We start from the raw sequence: 20,699 nt of genomic DNA, 5'->3' as shown, positions 1-20,699 counted from the left end.
CGCTGGATTTGACCCAGGCCAAGCCCGTTTTGTGGCGACCGTTCTTATATTCCTCTGTTGCATCACATGAATCTAGGACAAATTGTTATTTAGATCGTTTCTAAAGCTTATATAGTTCATAGTTCATTGGATGATGATATGTCACACTACAGAGTGTAAATTAGGCTTCTACCTGGCTCAGGTCTAAAAGACAAGTCCTACAAAGCTCTGGTCCATAGTGTATAGGAGTTCTCCTTTTAACGCTATGGACCAGACTCCAGAGCTACATAAGTCCTACTACACCCCTGACACCCTGTTTGTAGCCTATGTATGTGAGTTGTTGATGTTGTTTTTTAATACTTAATACTTGGTTGTAATGCAATGAAGTGACTATTTTGACATTAAAAGGAATATTATTCATACCACTTGGAAGTTTTTTCTTGTTGTGGGTGGGGGTCCACGGGTACACGTGGGGGCCAGGTCAGGATAGTAGGGGTTGGGAGGCCCTGAGGTAGCAACTTGGCCTGAAAAAAACAGAAGACCACAAGGGGAGGTAATGTAATTTTCTCTTGTTGTGCTGCTGATAGTGTTTGTATTTGTATTATCTATATCTATAAATGCACCATGTATCTGTACGTCTGTACGTTCGTATGTACGTGTGACGTGTGTACGTACGGCTGTAATGTACGTAACTCGAGAACCGTTCGCCTTCAAATTCGACACACAGGTTCCACACCCCCACAGGGAGTGCAGTGCCCACTGCCCGGTGTGACCGAGTCGGTCGGACCCACGGTTGTCCAAAACCGCCAAAAAAGGCCTCTGCCTGGGCTCTGGACATGGAACCTGCCCATTCTCCATATAGGCCTATGTGTATGGAGCTGGCCTGTTCTGATATCACAACACTCCATATTTGGGCATGCCTGACACAGAACTCCATACATAGGAATAAAGGGACAAAGAGAGACACATACAGAAATCTCCATATATTGGCATACAAGGGACACAGACAGATGGGTGAAACGGGTACTCTGACACGGGTACAACGGGTATTGCATAGCCGGGTGGGGCATGGTCCGGATCTCCAACTTCCACCGTTACCGACTCGGTGCGCCACAGCCGGGCACCGGTCTAGTTGTGTTATTTCTGCATGCTATGTTGATGAATTTAATACATAGGACCACAATGGAAACGTATAGTCCCCAGGACTTTTTTTAGTTAACCTTATAACTGTATAAATTATGTACCGCGAACCACGTGCGGTTTACATTTCTGACTAATAAAATATCAAGAATCAATCAAAACCACTGATTTACTCAGAAGAGGATAAGGCTGCAGCTCTTCATATCGACCTGGCAGTGCTCCAGTCGTTCCAGCTTTAAACAGAAGGAATTTCAAGGAAACAAAGTTTTACATTTTGCGTTGACGTCGAGGAGAACCCTCTTATCCCGTCTACAATTAATACAGAACTCTGCTGCTCGACTACTGACAAATACAAAGAACCGGGACCATATGACACCAATACTTGCAGATCTTCACTGGCTGCCGGTGAGCACCAGATTATATTAATTACGTTCAAAGCCCTAAACGGGCTGGCCCCTATTTACATCCGTGAGTTTGCTGTCCCTCCCTAAATCCGGGCGCACCCTTAGATCCTCGGATAAGGCCCTCCTGGTTGTCCCTCGGACGAACCTAGTTACCCGAGGTGACCAGGCTTTTGCCGCTCGGGCACCCAGACTGTGGAACGCACTGCCAGTGCACATAAGGGTATAGCACCATCCGTCCCCCTATTTAAGTCTGAAAACCCACCTTTACACAGTGTTTTTAAACTATTTAATAGCCATTTGTACATACATTCATTATTGTGTGTTGTTTCTTGCTGTATTTAATCTTGCTCTGTGCAGCACTTTGGAACTGTTTTGAAAAGCGCTATACAAATAAAGGTCATATCATATCATATCTCTATATCTTAACTCATGAAATGAAGGCCCTACTTGTTCAGACTACAGTGCGTCACACAAAACCATGACAAGCTCGAAATGCGGAGCTTGCATAGATCTTCTACTTTTGATGCTTTCGAATGATGCTTTTTGAATCCTGAAAAGTTATAGTTTTGGTCTTTTATTGATTGATTGATTGATTGATTTCCACCCGACAGAGATGATATTGACAAAATGAAATAAAAGAAAACATTTTGACCAAATACCTTGATATCAATAGTGATGATAATACAATACAAAGTACTGTGGCAAATTCTGACAATATAATAATACAAAACACAGAAATAGCTCATCTATACAAGCTCACAATTCTATCCTCCAGGTGCCTCAGGGTAATTGCAGAGGGAACCCGGTCCCCACCCCCAGCCCCTTCTCACACACGTAACCGCCTATGTATTTTGTCCTTTTTTTTAACCCAATTTCTGCAGCATTAAGTTGCTTTGCCGCCACCTACTGGAGACACTTTAAAGAGAACCAAACAGACCCTCGTCGCTGCATCCACTGACTCTCGTCTCTCTCTCTGTCTCTCGTCTCTATTTAATATTTAAAAATAAATAAACGACCTCATTTCACTCTTCTATTACTCTTGTCTGACCTTCATGTACGCTCTGCGTTTGTCTCAGAGTCAGTGTTGTGATCAAACAAGTGAAAAATAATTATGTCTGTGTTCAAAGTTGGAACCCTACTTAAATCACAGATAACAAACATATAACAATTAATCTAAATTAATACTTATATGTCTTTAACGTACCCACACTGTGGGTCCCACAGTACGTCGGAACAAAAGCCTGCACCCCTCCCTGGCCCTGGCCCTGACTGAGAATCACATACAGCCAGGTACATGCATCATCATAAATAAACTTTACAGCTCCTACTCCTTCGATCGATCGTGTTTTCCGTATTCTACTCCTCGCGTCTGGAAGTGAAGTCGCGGGAGTTTGCAGCTCAATCAAACGTCGCATCATCGAACGGTCAAAACACTAAACTTGTATGGGCTGTGGACAGACAGAGTGACAGATCACCCGGCTACTGTACTTATGTATTATATCTTCCCCGAGGGAACACTTCATGTTAGAGTTGGATAAGGTTAACCTGTAATAAATATAGAGATCATGCTGCTTGAGGTGGTATTTTTGTCCATCGTGTAAACTTTAGAAGATATGACAGCCATATGATTCTAGACTTCTAGTGCTAGTGTTGTGATATGCAACCATAACGTGTGTTTGTGTATTTGACGAGAGGAGGATGCAGAACAATCTGAGAACACCGCCCTGTGATGACAAGGAGAAGGTGGGTGTTACTGTTATGTTTAATTTGATTTGTTAACAGGAAAAGTGGCCACTAAGGAAGAGCACGTCTGTATATGAGCTATTTTGTCCAAAATGTTAAAGTAAAACAATGTAAAGTATACATGATTAGAACATGATTGAAGTTGAACATTTGACAATTAAGGTACAGTATTTCTACAATAGCTACAAAACCTGTTTATCCATATAATCTTTGGCATAAACAAGTTGAAAGTTAAAAAAAAAAAGCTGAACAGTAGTACTGTACAGTACACTGTACTGTACTGACATTGTATGTTGTCAATTGTTGTGCACTCGTACACCGTTACAGCTGCGCAGGAAGCTGGCACTGCTGCAGAGAGAGTACTCCAGAACTGTGCAGAGACTAAAGGTAATGTGTGTGTGTGTGTGTGTGTGTGTGTGTGTGTGTGTGTGTGTGTGTGTGTGTGTGTGTGTGTGTGTGTGTGTGTGTGTGTGTGTGTGTGTGTGTGTGCGTGTGTGTGAAGGAGAGGGGTTGTTAAATTATAGTTGACCCATATAATAATCTCGTCACTGTCGGGCAGAAACCATCTCCGTATTCTAACTTTTTGTAAAATGAAAGTCTTTCCTTTTTCACTATTCATACATGGACTATATCATGGTTATATCTAATGTGTGTCTGTGAGAGTGTTGAATGTCCATTCATTTGTTTTTGAAATGCTCTGTTCCAAGTGTTTGTCCGGATGTCAACAACATTTTATCCAACGTTGTTGATTGTTCTCTGTCTCTCCCACACACAGCGTGCAGAGCGTAGCGAGGCCCTGAGGAAGCATGTACCGAGCAGCAGGACCACAGAACAGAGCCTCGGGGACCAGTGTGACCCGACGGAAGCACCGGGGCCATCATCGTGTCCCAAGCCCGACGTCTCGCGCTCCGTTTTGGTGGAGGCGCCCTGCGAGACAGTCCCCCCACGCACACCTCAAGGACGAGGACTCACTGGAGGTACTTTCACACGTTGCAGGGGGGGCCGCCAAAACTTTGTGTGATGATGGGATCTTTTTCCATTTTTTTTCATTAGCCACTTGAACCCTAGCATCCCTATTCTGAGGGGAACATTAGCCGAAAATTGCAGATCTACAAGCTCCCAACACCTTGCTATTTTTGGCCAAGAGGTTTGGTGTAGGGGGGGGGGGGGGGGGGGGGAGAGGAGATCAAGTACATGTTTTGGAGGGTTTAAGTGGTTAACCGTTTGAAATTACACATTAACATGAATCCAATACAAAGCTACACAATGATGGTGATGTCAAATGAAGTCAATGAAGCTAAATTTAATCTGCCACACAATTTTATACAATATGTAGTGGAGGTCCCTGCTTCCTCTCTATCTCAGCTAAGGGGTCCTTGACCTGAAATGTTTGCCTATAATGACATGCCCAAAATAGGGACACCAGCTTGAAAGTGCTTAATTGAATTCGTGCCATCGTGTTCTTCTCTTTAGGTCCCGTGGAGTCTCAGAACGACCACACCATCTCAGGGGTGAACTTCCCTCTGCTGTCTGACTCTGACGCCGTGGTCCCTCTGACCCCTGACCCCGGCGGCGTGGACCCAGCGGCCAGGGGCGGTTACAGGTCGAGCCCCGCCCTGCGCCTCAGGTCTCGCAGCAGCCGCCTGCGCTGGGAGAAAAGATGGAGGGAGGACAACAGCGAGGACGGACTGGATCAGAGTGGAAAGACGCCTGGAGGGACATCTCAGGGGGACGGAGAGGAGGACAGAGGGAGGAGGACGGGAGAAGGGGTGAATTCGGATTCAGAGTCTGAGTCGCCGTCGCTTTTGCTCACACACTGGAACGTAGCCGGACGCTGCGGGGAGGCGGAGAGGGAGCAGGGGGAAACGGGCACCACGTCAGGGGGGGGACAGGAAAGGAACAACAGAGGGAGGGACGGCCCCTCTCCACTGGTCACACACTGGAGCCCAGCCACACATGAAGAAAGTCAGAGCGGCTTGGGGGGAAAAGAGCGAATTGGAGCGGGAGGAGGAAGGATTGGGGAGATGTTGTCCAGAGAAGGAGAGAGGGGGAATGTCGTGGTGCAGGAGGAGAACAGAGGTAAAGGTATCGACCATAACGAAGGAGAGAAGAAAACGGAGGAGCGGACGAATATCACTGTCCTGGGGAAAAGCTGTGAAGGGAGGAGCTGTGGAGAGGTGGTGGGAGGAGGAGGAGAGGAGGGGGAGCAGCAGCAGCGGGGTCTCCTCCTGGACTCCTGCACTCTGGTGGAGGGTCTGCTGTTCCCGGTGGAGTACTACGTCCGGACCACCAGGCACATGTCGTCCTCTCGCAGACATTCCGACCTGCAGGCCAACGTTCACTACCAGCTGAGCCCCGGGCGCCGGCCCCGGGGGGGCAGCGGGCCGGGCAGAGGACGGGGCGGCAGAGGACGGGCCAAACTCGTGTACAGCCAGCCAGCCGCCGGTCCGACCGCACCGCCGCCCGCATCTTTAGGTGACCGCTCGTCGCAGCTGGAATCTGCGGTCAACACTTCAGCCAGTCAAACTTCAGCCAGTTCCTCATCGTCCGGTGTCCAGCGCAGCGCCGGCCCCACCGGAGGTAGAGGGAGGAGAAGAGGGCGGGGTAGAGGCAGAGGGAAGCGGCCGAGCTTTGGGCGCTCCGTCAGTCTGGACGCTGCTACCAGTCTGCCTGAGCAGCACCTCCTCCTCCCACGAGTCCCACCGCCGTCCAGCCCGTCTCTCCTCCCTCCTCCTCCCACCCAGCCTACCTCCTCCTCTGCAGTCGACGGACAGGAGGAGTGCCACCTCCTCCTCGTCTCCCGAGCAGCTCCGGTGGATCCGTGTCGGTCCCAGCCTCCTCCTCCGGTCACCCTGTGGTGCCCAGCTGGCCAGCCTCCCTGCCGGGTTGACGAGCCCAGGAGGCAGGGCCCTGCTGCCTCGTCTGGACATGTGGAGGAGAAAGTCTATCCAATCTTCACAAAGAGCCGTCCTGCGAATGTGCAAACCCCACAGCAGCTCAATAGAGGTGTGATTATAAACTGTGTGTGTGTGTCCTATCCTAACCTATCTCCATTCTTGTTATTTTTGTTAAGTTATATTATGCAGACTTAACTACATTAAGTTACGTTAAGAAGGTTCTTTATTTGAATAACTACATTGCACTTTACTTGGGTGACTGACTGTTTTACCCTGTCATTTGTTGACGACTAGGGTCCATGCCATTTACTCTCCTTTTGCAGTTGTAAGTTACCTCTGGATAAGAGTGTCTGTTAAATGCCTAAAATATCTATATATTTTTCCTTTTGTGTAGCGAGCTGGTGGTCTCTGCTCCTGCCTCCCCAACACTCTGTGCCTCCTCCTCTCTCCCCGCTTCTCCCTCTGGGCCCGGGGCTCCGAGGTCTGGAGAACTTTGACCTCCAGCGGGACTTCCACCTCCCCGACGAGCAGTTCGCCTCCCTCAAGCTGCACAAGCTGCGGCAGGCGGCGGCCACCGAAGCCTTCTCCTCGCCGTCCTACAACACCCGCAACGGCGGGCGGCGCCACTACGGCGGCTGTATCGATCAACCGACGCCTTTCGCCCTCCCACTGAGCCCCACCCCCCCGGTCACGGCAGACCCCTCCCATCCCGGCGATGGAAGGCGCCGGTCGACACAGCAGCGGCGGTCTGTGGTGGACCTCCAAAGCTCGCCATCGTCCTCCCCTACACTTGATTTCACAGACCACCACCAGGCAGCAGCAGCAAATCTGTCAAGCGTGGTGGTGGTGGTGGGAGATTCTTCTGATGGCTCAGCAGCAGAACTTCCTCGAGGGATCCAGTCTTTGCTCATCTCACCGGGGGAAGTGAAGGATGGTCCTTCCTGCGGTGCCGTCCCTACAGAGGAACACCGGTCCTCTACAGAGGAACACCGGTCCTCTACAGAGGAACACAGGTCCTCTACAGAGGAACACATGTCCTCTACAAGGCACCAAACACAAGACAGAAGTCCACCTAACGGAAGTCTCTCCCGTTGTGAACAGCCTCCTCCGCAACAACAGGGATGCTGTGAAAACCCTTCCCAGACACGGAAAGACTCTGACCTTCCACGGGTCGAGGAGGCTCCTGAACCTGACCATCTGAACTTGAGCCGTCTCACCAGAGACACTTACTCTTCTCAGTGTCTGACAGTGGACTGGTTAGGAGGCGATTCTCCCACAATGCATGGACATCCCGTTGAATGTGCACCACCTGGCCACCACCACCACCACCACACACCATCCCAGGTCCTACTGAGCCCCTCTCTAGCCTCCCCTCCTTGGGGAAGGAGTCCCCCCAGCCTTCCCTTACTGTCACTCGGCCCGACCCCTGCTCCTCTCCTGGCCGCCAAACTGAACCCTGAACCGGAGTTTGGCGGCCAAGAGATGAGGACAGATCCTCCGCCACCACCCCTCACCTCATCATCTCCCCCCTCCGCCCCCCTGTCTTTCTCCCTGCTCAGCCCCTCCTCCACAACCCGGGCGCGCTCCCCTCCAACACCTCTCTCCTTCCCCGGTCCCACTTTAAATCACTTCCCTGACCCTCCTCTGTCACCCCAACGCAGCCCCTCCTCTCCCGGCTGCACACCTGTCCACTGTGTCCAGCAGGAAAAAACATCTATCAGGAGACCACAAGGGGAGGTGAATATAAATGCCGCCGTTTCTCTTTTTTCCTTTTTTACATTATAGTGGTCGTACTGTGTACATTTTGTATGCTGATGTATGTTGATGAATTGAATACATAGGGCCACAATGGAATCGAAGTCCCCAGGACGTTTTGGTATTATCCTTGATGTCTTGACTACTGTAACACGTGCTGGTTACATTTCTGACTAATAATCTCTAATCAATCAATCAGTCAATCAAGGTCCACGTGTCGTCTCACCTGCCGGCGGCCACCAATCGGTGCCAGAGGATCGTGGCGTCTACTAGCAGCCCACCTGTGCCCAGCAGACAACCACAGGGCAGTATGGGAACGGTCCCTCTGGTCACCACGGACAAGAGGAGCCAGGGATCGTCGGAGCACCGCGTCATGACGTGCATACACACATTGAAGGTGACATAATGACACCCGAAATATCCTTACAGGATATATTACTGACAAAGCGCCAGGAAAACATGCTGTTGGAAATCGTCTCTTTCGGGTGGAAACCTCATATCTCCAAAACTGTTGACGTTTCAGGATTCAAATAAAAAAATGGCAAAAGTAGCGAGATGGAAACACGGCGCAAAATCGAGCCTGGTTTATCTGTTACTTCTGATGCTTTTGTGTGACGTCTAGTATGATCGAGTAGGGCGTTCATTGAAAAAAAAAAAAAACCTTAAAACGTGGATATAAGAGGTTTATTGCCGACAGCGACAACATGATACTTGGGTTATATGTTCAACAAAATGGATCCATATCGGGTTGTGTGATGTGTATTATCTCTCTGTGCAGAGCCCTGCAGGGGGTCCCCTGGTGGATGCGTGCTGTGTGTGGAGACCCCCAGGAGAGGAGGAGTGTGTTGCGGTGGCAGGGAAGTGGGCGGTGTGCGTGTGGGAGAAGACCTCTGCAGCTGACTGGGGCTTAATCAACACCTGGACATTTTGTGAGGTTTGTGTGTGCGTGCGACTTGAGATCAGCAGTAAATTAATGATAAAATGGTCTGGGAATCAAAAGGTCGAAGATCACTACTAGCTGGACTCTCTGTTCCACCCCAGTCCAAATGTCCCTGAGCAACACGATTAACCACTTTTGACCTGAGATCAGATTCTAAAAATGTCTTCTCGACAGTTTTCTGAAAAGGCTATGTTTCTATGTCAGTCTCTCTGTCTCTCTCATTAGCAGACAACAGTGCAGCACTATCTCTCTCTCTGTTTCCGGCACAACAGCGCCCCTACTGGTACTAATAGTCATACTGGTGCTCATAGTCACATATGTGCATGCATGGGTTAACGTCACATAGGTGAACACTGACATTGCTGTGTTTTGAGTGGTTGCACCACTCAAAAAAGGTCTCTACACTGGGGGGTGTGCCTGAGTGAGTGAGTGAGTGAGATAGAGATTGACTGAGATACAATCTGCCGCATCGGTGTGATTTTCCGTGTCTTGTTTCGTACAGCCAGTGATCAACGTGTTTGCTGTGCCTGATGCAGCAGGGCGGCTCTGTGTGACTCTGGGTCAGCTGGAGATCAGAGAAGTCAGGTGAGAATGAATACTACATTTTACCATTCATGCATTTATAGCATATATATATAAAATTCTTATTTTTAATTAAAATGTATTATTATTATTATTAATTATTTTTATATACTCCAGAGCGACTTGACTTATAAGTAAACAAGGTAATTAATACATGGATTGTATAGAAGTGCCTCAAGTGGAGAATACGAGGTAAACAATGAACCTAGCATGTGTCTAAACAACATGCTATCGAAATAACATTCTGTACATTGGAACTATAGGATACCAGGTATACAATGAACCTAGCATGTGTCTACTCTAAACAACATGCTATCGAAATAACATTCTGTACATTGGAACTATAGGATACCAGCTAAACGATGAACCTAGCATGTGTCTAAACAACATGCTATCGAAATAACATTCTGTACATTGGAACTATAGGATACCAGGTAAACGATGAACCTAGCATGTGTCTAAACAACATGCTATCGAAATAACATTCTGGAACTATAGGATACCAGGTAATTAATAAGTCTAAACATCATGTCGTTCTAAATCACCTTCTAGATGTCATACTCACACACATACCGGTATTAACCTGCACCTGGTGCATTATAGGCAAAAAGAAAATGTCAGAGATTTTAACAGTGGGATTTTGTGTGCGTGTGTGTGTGCAGGATGCTGTCATGCTCTGGCCTCAACCAAACGCTGTTGTGCGACGGCGTGGTCCACAGTGTTGTGGGCGTGGCTAATTCCAGAGTGGTTAGCTCCTCCCCCTCGGCCACGGGTTCCACGCTGAAGCTGTTTCACTTGTCGGAGGACGGCAGCAGGTACAGAGACACACTGGTACCTGTACACATGTTCTAACACTACCAGTTGTGTGTATTTACTCTTTAGTGCTTGTACATTTCACTTTCAAAACTACATTTCTATCTCGACCAATCTCTCTTCCCATGCTCCTCTCTGTCCGTCTTCCTTTAAAGACACCAAAGTGGAGCATATCACTCCAGTTCTTAAATCCTTACACACTGGCTTTCAAAATACTACTGTTGCTCTATAAAGCTTTGAATGGTTTAACCAAAATCCATTTCTGATGTTGTACGATATCATGAACCATCTGCTTTCTGTCCCTGTAACCAAAACAAAATGTGGGGAAGCAGCAGTAGTGTGTATGCACCACATTATCTGGAACAAACTCAGAGAAAACTGCAGGTTATTTCTTTTAAAACACAACTGAAGACCTTTCTGTTTGCCACTGCCTTTGATTGAGTTACTTTTCTTTCTTTTCTTTCTCTTCTGCACTGTAACTGTATCTGCATCTTTCTTTACGTCTTTTGCATCCTAATGTCATTGCATAATTGTGTTTCCTTTGCTTGATGTTCTGTGTAAAGCTAAAGCACATCGAATTGCCTGCCACATTGTTGTTGAAATGTGCTCTGCAAATGTAACAACCTTTCCGTGCCTTCCTCAGTGCACCAGCCTCTCAGCCTCTTGCCGCCCCTGGTGTGTGTGTTGGGACCCTGGCTACGGTGGACGGACTTTCAGATTGTCTGATTGGCTCGGCCGAAGGGGGGAATCTTTTCCTCTGGTAAGTAAGCGATCAGGAATCAGGAATGATGCAAGTTAGGAATGCATGCCCCACCCGGTTATGCAATGCCTGTTGTCAGAGTACGTAGCACAGAACTAAGCACAACTCAAAGGACACACTCCAAACTAACTGAAATAATGATATGAGCTAAATAATTATTCCAAACCAAAACGGCAACATAATAATAATAAATATGTTTAATGAAATATTACGAAACAATAAACAACAATTGTGTATGTTTAGCAGTTTGGGTTCATTTTCTTGCTCCAGGACACTTCAACCTTCATGTTCTCTCTTGTGTGTGTGCGTGTGCGTGTGCGTGTTCTCGTCACAGGAACCTGCATAGCGGTCAGCTGTTACGGCAGATTTCTCTGGGAGAGACTCTCTCACACACAGTCTGTCTTAATGGCTACTCCCACTCAGTAAGTGTGTGTCTGTCTGTCTGTCTGTCTGTCTGTCTGTCTGTCTGTCTGTCTGATTCAAATTATCTACAAATGATGTCATATTTCCTCTTCTTCCCTTTCTCTTATGGAATTAACAAAAACGATGGAGATAGCACTAAACCTAATTTCACCCTGTGTGTGTGTGTGTGTGTGTGTGTGTGTGTGTGTGTGTGTGTGTGTGTGCATAGGGGGTGTTATTTGTCTTGTTGCAGCACCAATTGCTGAACTCGATGGAGGTGTCGGGCAGAGAGGGAGGGGGTGTGCTCTGTGCATTGGATGAGGATGAGGAGGAGAGGGGGAAGAAGAAGACTGTGCTGTTTTCTGTGGTTGCTGTGAACCCCCTCACCGGACAATCACTGCTAGCCACGCAGCTGTACCAACCTGAGGCATGGTCTGGGAGGTGAGACTTGGTTTAGCGTCTGTGTGGGTTTAGCGTCTGTGTGTGTGTGTGTGTGTGTGTGTGTGTGTGTGTGTGTGTGTGTGTGTGCTGTCTACTGGGTATGCTACCCGTAAAAATGAAGGATTATGAAACAATACAATTGTTCAAGTATCCACGTCCAGTATTTTGTGAAGCTTTTAACTTTCCGTTGTCATGGAATAAATGTATGAGAGATTATTAATTAATTAATTTACAAGTACCAAAGTCACTTCCACTATTCTTGGAGTTTCTTTATTTTTGGAACACAGTTCTTATGATTGAATTAAAGATTGAATAAAGCTGTGGCCCAGGTGAATAGCGCCCTCTAGCGGCAGTGACGTCAGACTTTGGCGCTCTATTGCGTTTAGTTAATTTAAACCAGTATTTTCAGGACAAAGGTTTACAGCATTGGCTCTATTTCAGGTACTAGTGCTAATGTACTACTGTGTAGACAGTTTGTACAAGTAATAGTACAAATAAATATTTACTTCAGTTAATCTTAGCTTAAAAGAATGAATTTATTTTTGTTATGCAAACATAAAACCCCACAACCTTTTTTCATTTGTTATACCATTACGGAAAACAAAACGATAAGAACCAGAATCGACTGTTGCCGTCTTTTTCTTCTTCTTGTCCCATGCAGGCTGTGCGAGGCAGACATCATGGGCTCCGGCGTGGTGGGTCTGAGCCAGAACGGCCGTGTGTGTGTGTGGGAGCTGGGTGGGGGTCCCAGGAGCAGCAGGCACCCGGTCTGGGCTCCTGAGGGGGAAGGCTGGCAGCTGGCTCGCTGGGGGCGGCAGGACACGCTTCTCACCGGACACCTCAACGGAGACCTCACTCTGAACCGATACGCCGCCAAGCCCACCGCTACAACAAACCACCAGTCAGACTGAATGTATTGCCTACCTGTCAGTGACAGTGACACAGCCCCACTGTCAGTGTGGGCTGTGGGGAAGGGTCCCCCAGTTCAAATATTCTAATTATTTTGGGGTGGGTCACACCCTGAAAAGGACCACTAACCACTTGAACCCTGGCATCCCTATTCTCAGGGGAGACATTAAATGTTTCCCCCTTTTTTGCTGAAAATAGTGACAATGTTTGGTTAAAACATTAGAGTGAAAAAAAGATATTTGGTCGTATGGAGCATGACCCAGGTCAAGTTTGAGGTTAAGTGATTTGTGATTCTGTTATGTTAAAAGAGCTCTATATTCTCATAGTAATCATTACTATGATTATATAACAATGATTACTGTCAAATATATAAAGTATAAAGCCTTAACTTTTAAAAAAGAAATTTGTTTTAACTTGAAAAAAAGTATCACTTACATTACCTTTAAAGGACCACTTCACCACATTTCAACCTATCTTCATATAATATGTCCTCACTAATAATCATGATAAAATGGCACGATTTTTTTCTACTCAGTCTGAGTCTCATAGGAGGGCTGTGGGCAGTTTAGAAACCGTCTTCCAGTGACATCATCATTAGGCAGATTATTTTTTAAACAAGATTCTTTTTACAAAAAAGTTTAGATTTTCATTATCGTGAGAACGATGGCTTCCATTTTCGCATTGCAACTTTTCAGGACTAGTAAACCTGCAGTTTTTATTAGCTTGTATTCCCCATCGATGATGTCACTGGAAGACGGTTTCTGAACTGCCCACAGTCCTCCCATGGGACACAGAGTAGAAAAAAATTGCGCCATTTTTTCATGATTATTTGTGAGGACCTACTATATGAAGATAGGTTGAAAAGTGGTGAAGTGGTCCTTTAATAGCTAACGCAGTGTTTCTCCATGACTATGACTCACGTTTTTTCTCTGTCGGGTGGAAACCTCATATGTCCAAAACTGTTACTTTTCAGGATTCAAAAGCAACAATAGCAAAAGTAGCAGATCTATACGCTCGAGCTTGTGGAGCTTGTTAGAATATGGAGATAAGAGGTTTCTGCCTGACAGCAACAATGTATTACCTCTGAATGATTGTGAGTGGACACTGCAATGCTTGTGTTCCAGTGTTGACCACAGTGTTGTGAACCACTCATGTACTGAACCTTTCTGTGCAATAATGCATTTGTGACTGAATACCACGTTTTTTTTATTTTTTGTTTTGTTTGGGGAAGGGGGGGGGGTGGGATTTAAATGCTGCTATTTGACTGTAATATACCGTTTCTGTACTTACATTCTTGTGGTTGTTATTGATATTTAAAAACAAAACAAAAACAGATGACTACTGTTCAGTGTTCAGCGAATCTTAAATGTTTTATATTATATATATAAAAAATAACTCAATATTAAATGTTGTATTTTTGTATTGGCTTCTGGGGTTAAAAATAGGTGTAAAACAACGACATGTTTACAGTTAAAATTGAAAATAAATAAACAAAATTATAGTAAGGCTCCAAAGTGAGCCACTAAAGGTTATAAAGCGACAGGAATTATGTAAAACCATTCAGTATTTTAGATGCAACAAAACCGTGTTTAACTTCCCATTTCCCAACATGGATCACTAAATTGCACATTGTATGACATGGGAAGCTAAAGCATTTATTTACATAAATATTTAATTAAAACAAAATGAAAATATTAGTATAAAATGCTTGGCAAGCTACTGACTAGCTAAGAGCTTACAGTAGTTCTGAATGACACATTACTGGTGTTCTAATTTATGGTACTGACTGTGTCCTGTAGAAATGTAGAAGGAGCCAAATGCTCAGTTTCTGAGATTTTGTCAACTTGAGTATGAGATAGTATCCTTACCAATATCTCTGCTGTCTAGCAGAAACAAGCTATGTGACTACCACACATTGTCAGATATATCTGGCAATGTATTAAAATGACAATCTCTGGCAATGTATAGAATCACCATACCACCAGAGATACTTCAATGTGTCCTTTATCCAAATAAATGGAGTTATGGAGGTTTGTGACCATTAATGTGGAGATTCTAATCAAGGATGGACAAAATAACTATATTTACCAGTTGGAGTTAGTTTGAGGATCCAAAGAGTTAATAATAGGTTTAGTCAAAGGTGTACAATAGCGCCAGTGGTGGAAAGTAACTAATTACATTTACTTAAATACTTGTGGCAACCCAGGGGAGAATAGGCACAGATTCACAATAAAATCAGAGGCTCAGAGTCAGATTCAACATAAACTTAAATTGTCTTTTATTTAAGTGTTAGGGAAAGGGGAAAACGGGGCAAAACGTCAACATAGGGTTCCTCCTGTTAGGGGCTTGGGCTTCTATTCACATGCAGTCCTGTGGGCAGAGCAGAGAGAGCTAGTGACTACTTTAGTTGGGGGAGAGTGCTGTAGGCTCTCCCTTGTGGAGTTCAGTCGGCTTGTGAGATCTCCCTCATACCAGCCTCCTCATGAACAGAGTGATTCCTCCTTCCTCACTCCTCCATTAGTTCAAACTGACTCACCAGACAGCTTGGGCGTCGGCTCTTTAAAAGCTTCTGGTGATTGCCTTACCGGCTGCAGGTGCGTCCATGTCCAGGCTCCCATTGGCTGCAACACCTGTACAGGGTGATATACTCCCTCTATCACCTCCCCCAGCCTCATTCTGTGGGGAATAGGCCTGGCTGTTTCCCCTGGTTTGCCACATACTGTATTTAGTTACAATTTTGAGGTATTTGTACTTTACTTGAGTATTTCCAATTTCCAATACTTTTACTTCTACTCCACTACATCTCAGAGGCACATATTGTACTTTTACTCCACTACATGAACCGTATATCAAAACTTTAGTTACTAGTTATTTTGGAGGTATTGATTATTACAGTAGTAGATTACATGAACTACTTCGGCCCTATATATTTCCCATTTACAAGCTCACAATGCGTTGCATCACGAAGCATTGTGAGCTTGTAGCTCTGCTATTTTCAAAAGATTTGTATACATTTGAAAACTTGAAATGGGACATTCTGCATACTGAGTACTTTAACTTTTTGTACTACATTTTTATAATTTGGAACTTTTTGAATTCTGGACTTTTACTTGTAATAGAGTATTTCTATATTGCAGTATTAATACTTTTACTTTAGTAGAAAATGTGAGCACTTTTTCCACCGCTGAATAGTGCTGAATAGCAAGTTTAGACATTCAGCCCAGCCAGTCTCTTTAGCCATTTTCAGAATCCAGAATTAAACTTTGAAGGCATTGCTCAATGCTCAAACCCTGTAAATATTTAGCCTTGTGTTGATATATTTAGTTCTGTAAGTGTAAGAGTACAAACTGGGCTCTCAGTACCCTGTGTCCGCTTTGCTGGTATACTTACTTACTCGAACTAACAGGTAAATAATTTATATGGTGGTGGACTGGTGCAGGTAAACTATGAACAATTCCTTTTCAACCTGCTGCAGTTTTATCATCTGGACCTGCACAAGCCACATTAGCACATCTTCCCTCTCTCTGGAATTAATCTGCATACGATTGACTGACTTACAAGCCTCAAGTCTGAATGACAAAATAATATACATCCACTATAATTTGTCCACACCAGACCTAGCCAGCAAAATTGCATTACAAATGTTCTATTAACTTCAACATTACTTCCATGAGAAATGTGCCTAAACAAACAACCAGTTTATTTACATTGTTCAAACAGTAACTATTTTATTTGAAAGCGATTAAAACATCTTTACAAAACCACCCCATTCACCCGTTATCACTGTATTAAATAGACTAAATCAACCGTTATCAGCACCTTGCCCATACTGGCATACTCACTGTTTAGGTATGTCATTATCACCTATTGTGACGAGTGATACTGGTATTTTTGTATCACTGATGTCAATGACGGAGGCGCGCCGTGTCTGGTGGCCTTGAGCCACGTGAGGCACCGCAGAGCGAGGCGCTAGCCGAGCGAGTCGCCGTGCCGAGCATTGCGACGGCCACCAGACCTGACTCAGCGCCGTAGTAGCCCCTAGTTTCCATGCGCCGACAATAGAGTTGGAAATGACACGTTCAGCCAAGGGGTGAGTATGCCAGTATGGCCATATTGGCCGTATTCCAAGGTGCTGATAACGGCTGATTTCGTCTATTTAATACAGTGATAAAAGTGCACTGTGCAAGCAAATTATTTTTTTCCTAGGTGGAGTGGGAAAAACTTGCAGGTCACTGGTTTCTCAGCAGTTTCTTTATCAGTTGCTTTGCATAGCGGATTCGTCTGGCCAGCTCCTCGCTGCAGCCACACTCCTTCAGCAGGGGGAGTTTGAACGTGCGGAAGACTTGTCCGTTATCACTGTAGGTCACAGTGGCCGTCCGCGGGCAGAAGATCAGCTTGGTGTGGTCCTGGAAGAGATGTAGTAAAGAAAGATCAGTGTTTGGACCCCCATCTGAAAATGTTTTGTGCCAGTGACAAAAGATTGTATACCGGCAGGTAGGTTTTGCTCAATTAAAAGTAACACTTGTTTTGTTTATCATGTTCTGTTCTGTTGAAAGGTGACATCACTAGGTGGCCTAAGTGCTAAAATAATTCCCCCCCACCCCCCCACCAGGTGAAAATTAAAAATACAATTCCAAAAAACATGTCAAAGAAATTGTCAAAGGTTTTCAAAATAGCCATTGATAGCTGTTGTCAATAGTTGTCAAGCTCACAAACCGGCACATCGCAAAAGCGTTAGCGAATAGCCTGTCGATCGGCTATTCTCAGTCACTATTTCCGAAATCAGATTTGAAGTGATTCTGGGTTCCCGATTTGGGTATTTGAAAATATGGTCACCCTAAACATTACTCTATGGATGTAGAGAAGTTTACCAACCCGGAAGAAGTTAATCTGGACTGCACGATTAGAGAGCTGCAGCACCATGGCTCTCGTGGTCCTGAACCAGTGGACGAGGTAGGGCAGCTGCCACGGCAGACGAACCAACACGTCCGTCCCATGATACGCCATGTTGGCACCGGCCCCGCTAAGGTTTATGCACATGTAGCTATGGTAGTATTTGAGGCAAAGGATCTGCAAGTGGAGAGAAGAGGCGAACAAGACAACAAGTCAGAGAAGCGAAAAGGTTTGTCATTAAAAGTAGAGCTATACTTGTGGGGTTTATTAAGAGAAGCTGTTAATGCCACCATTTATTATTTCTCAACTCCAGTATTTAAATAATGCTTCTGTGAAAAAACCAATAAACAAAGGAAAAAAAGTAGAGTTCTTCTGATACCGATACCAGTATTGGAAAAGCTGCCGATACTGCCTAAAATGCTGCTATCAGTATTAGCAGTATGCCAATCTATGCCATTTAATGTCTTACTACATTTTAGAGAATACCTAGTATGGGTGTAATATTTACTGTATTTATTCTCTATTTTGAGCTTACAGGAAGTAATTAAAAATATAATTTGACCTGGGATGGTCATTTGATGAAGAAAATTAACAAATCCCCAGAACAATTTCACCCAAACAACCCCGATTTTCATTTTGGTCGCTTTTACACCTCCCTATCCGATATGTAACGATGAATCACATGGTGATATGTCATTTATAGTAATCAATAATTTTTTTGAGAACCAGTGGTAGAGTCGAGGAGGTCAGAGATAACCGCTGACCTTCTTGTGGAGTGTGTCGGGGTAGGAGCGTACAGTGACAAAGGACTTGGCGCCCTTCTTGTCAATGTACTGCAGGCTGTCTCCGTCCGCATACATCATCAAACGGGTGTTGTCCCTGAAGAGCACACCCACGCTGTTGTCACACAGCTGGTAGACTGGAACAAACGTCAAATCACTCTTTTGAAAATTACACAATCCATACTGCTATTAATCGCTCAAGACAAATTACACACTAAACTAAAAGCAAGGAACAAATGCCACATGGAAATGGCAACCGTACATAGTAATTGCATGTTATTTATTGCAGCACTGTAGTGTAGCCCCCAAACATTTGGATTTGTTTTTGTTTTTGTCACATTCATGAGCCAATAATTTGATGACCAGTGGAGACTAAATTGACCAATTGATCTCAGCTGAAAAAAATCTTTAAAAAAATTAAGAATTTCACCCACTTCTTTACCCCTTTAAACATGTGATGTTTACATGTGTTACAGGTTTAAATCCCAAGACCATCTGGGCAAGTAGTTGTTCTGATATTGATATACCGGTATCAGAAAAGGTGCCAATACTGGTGAGTATGCCAGTCTATGCCATTCCCATGATGATACATTCACAGTCAGTAATCAATTATTTTGTATTTTGAATGCTTCAGTTGACGTTACACTACTGTTTTATTTTATTTTATGTATTTATTTTATTCCTAGATCAGTGGTTCTCAAACCTGTGAGGGTCCATTTGGAACACCCTCAAGGAACCCTGAAAGTCCCTGGACACCACTTACTTAGTCTGTTCTTTTTAATATTGCCTCTTGTTAATGTGTCTGTTGTTTTACAGTAAATGTGACAAGCACCGTGAGTTATGGAGAAGGGTATTTTGCTCCCATGTATGCATGTATGTATCCAACGGTTCTCGAGACGTACAGTGCATGGGAGCTTCTGAACAACTAGCCATTGTGAAATTAATTATTCAGCATTGAACTACTTCATACTGTATACAGGAATGCGTCTTACCTAGGCCGTATTTATCAGAGCAGTCCACCCATTTGCTGATCCAGAATTTGGGGAAACAAGCAGGATCCTCTGCCTCTTCTGAAAGTGCGTGCACACACACACACACACACACACACACACACACACACACACACACACACACACACACACAGTCACACACGCACACACACACACGAACGCACACGCACACACACACGCACGCACACGCACACGCACACACACACACACACACACACACACACACACACACACACACACACACACAATTACAACCAGCATTCACAGCGTTCTTACAAATCAAAGATTTGGTGATGAAATTCAAACTAAAAGAGAACGCTTCCACACTGTGGGCTCCAGTTGTGGGATTTCTTTAATTGCACCACCCGAGGTGCAATATAAAGTTATATTTTTTCGCTTTATAGCACCTGCCCAATTTTGGGTGTGGTTTTCTCTCCTCCCTTTATCAGTGATCAGATGAGACATGATACTATTTGTAGCGGGGTGGGGGTTCTGAAACCCAGACAAAATGTATGATTCCGGTTCTTGAACTATTCCCTCTTAACGGTCCTTAACGATTTCTCTGCAAGGGTACAAAATGGAATGGCACCAAAAGACCTTACGGCTTTGTAACTCTGAGAGTGTACAAATGGAACCAAAATAATGGACCTGTCCCTTATGGTTCCATTTGTACACGCTCAGGGTTATGGACTGTGGTCAAACGTTTGACAACCACTAGTAGCCTATTGTTATAGTAGCCATGGTTCACATGACGCTCGTACTTCACATCATGATAATCATGACAGTCATGTTTCAGGGCTATTGTTATAGTATCATCGGTATAAGTCCACATAACCAGTCCAGCTCTGACAGTGTGATTTAAAAGAAAATGTGACAGAATTCTCCTCAATGTTAGATTTGGTTCCTAACCCTAATGGCAGGGTGCTTGCTCTCACCTTGGCGTATGAGCGGCCTCTCGGACGGCTCGGTTGCAAGAAGAGCAGTGATTTGCCGCAACACAGCAGTCAGATTGGCAACCTCCCTGTGAATATACAGGACCAGAACTCACTCATACAAGTATCTGTAAGGGGGGGGTTCTCCAAGTGGTGGGGTCCTTGAGTGGGTTCCAGGGGTCTCCCAGCTAAATTATATATATCCAAATCTGACAGTTACCACTTTAAACATTAATATACCGTACTTATACGGCGTCGGCTATCTTGTATGGGGTCCTTGACATGAATTGGCAAACAATGCTGTCAAACAAGTCTAT

At 45.0% G+C, this 20,699-nt stretch overlaps 1 protein-coding gene across 1 annotated transcript; it reads left to right on the top strand.

Moving 5' to 3' along the window:
* Window positions 1-3,112: 3,112 nt before the first annotated feature.
* Window positions 3,113-12,772, top strand: palb2 (partner and localizer of BRCA2). The gene is made up of 13 exons (XM_083764416.1): window positions 3,113-3,266; window positions 3,594-3,653; window positions 4,042-4,243; window positions 4,740-6,272; window positions 6,558-6,850; window positions 8,118-8,315; window positions 8,697-8,852; window positions 9,361-9,443; window positions 10,103-10,255; window positions 10,897-11,013; window positions 11,348-11,435; window positions 11,645-11,856; window positions 12,518-12,772. The coding sequence occupies exons 1-13, from the start codon at window positions 3,222-3,224 to the stop codon at window positions 12,765-12,767; spliced, it is 3,390 nt and encodes a 1,129-aa protein (XP_083620542.1). The 5' UTR covers window positions 3,113-3,221; the 3' UTR covers window positions 12,768-12,772.
* The last annotated feature ends 7,927 nt before the right edge of the window (window positions 12,773-20,699 follow it).

Source organism: Protomyctophum parallelum, assembly GCF_964188405.1.
Source record: "Protomyctophum parallelum genome assembly, chromosome: 5".
In the NCBI taxonomy this organism is placed as follows: Eukaryota; Metazoa; Chordata; class Actinopteri; order Myctophiformes; family Myctophidae; genus Protomyctophum; species Protomyctophum parallelum.
This window is presented reverse-complemented; position numbering and strand designations above follow the sequence as displayed.

Bases quoted from the DNA above. Each gene is read 5' to 3' on its own strand.
- palb2 (XM_083764416.1), top strand. From the start codon at position 3,222: ATGCAGAACAATCTGAGAACACCGCCCTGTGATGACAAGGAGAAG. The intron at 8,316-8,696 runs GTGACATAATGA...CTCTCTGTGCAG, and splicing joins CGTGCATACACACATTGAAG to AGCCCTGCAGGGGGTCCCCT. The intron at 11,857-12,517 runs GTGAGACTTGGT...TGTCCCATGCAG, and splicing joins CCTGAGGCATGGTCTGGGAG to GCTGTGCGAGGCAGACATCA.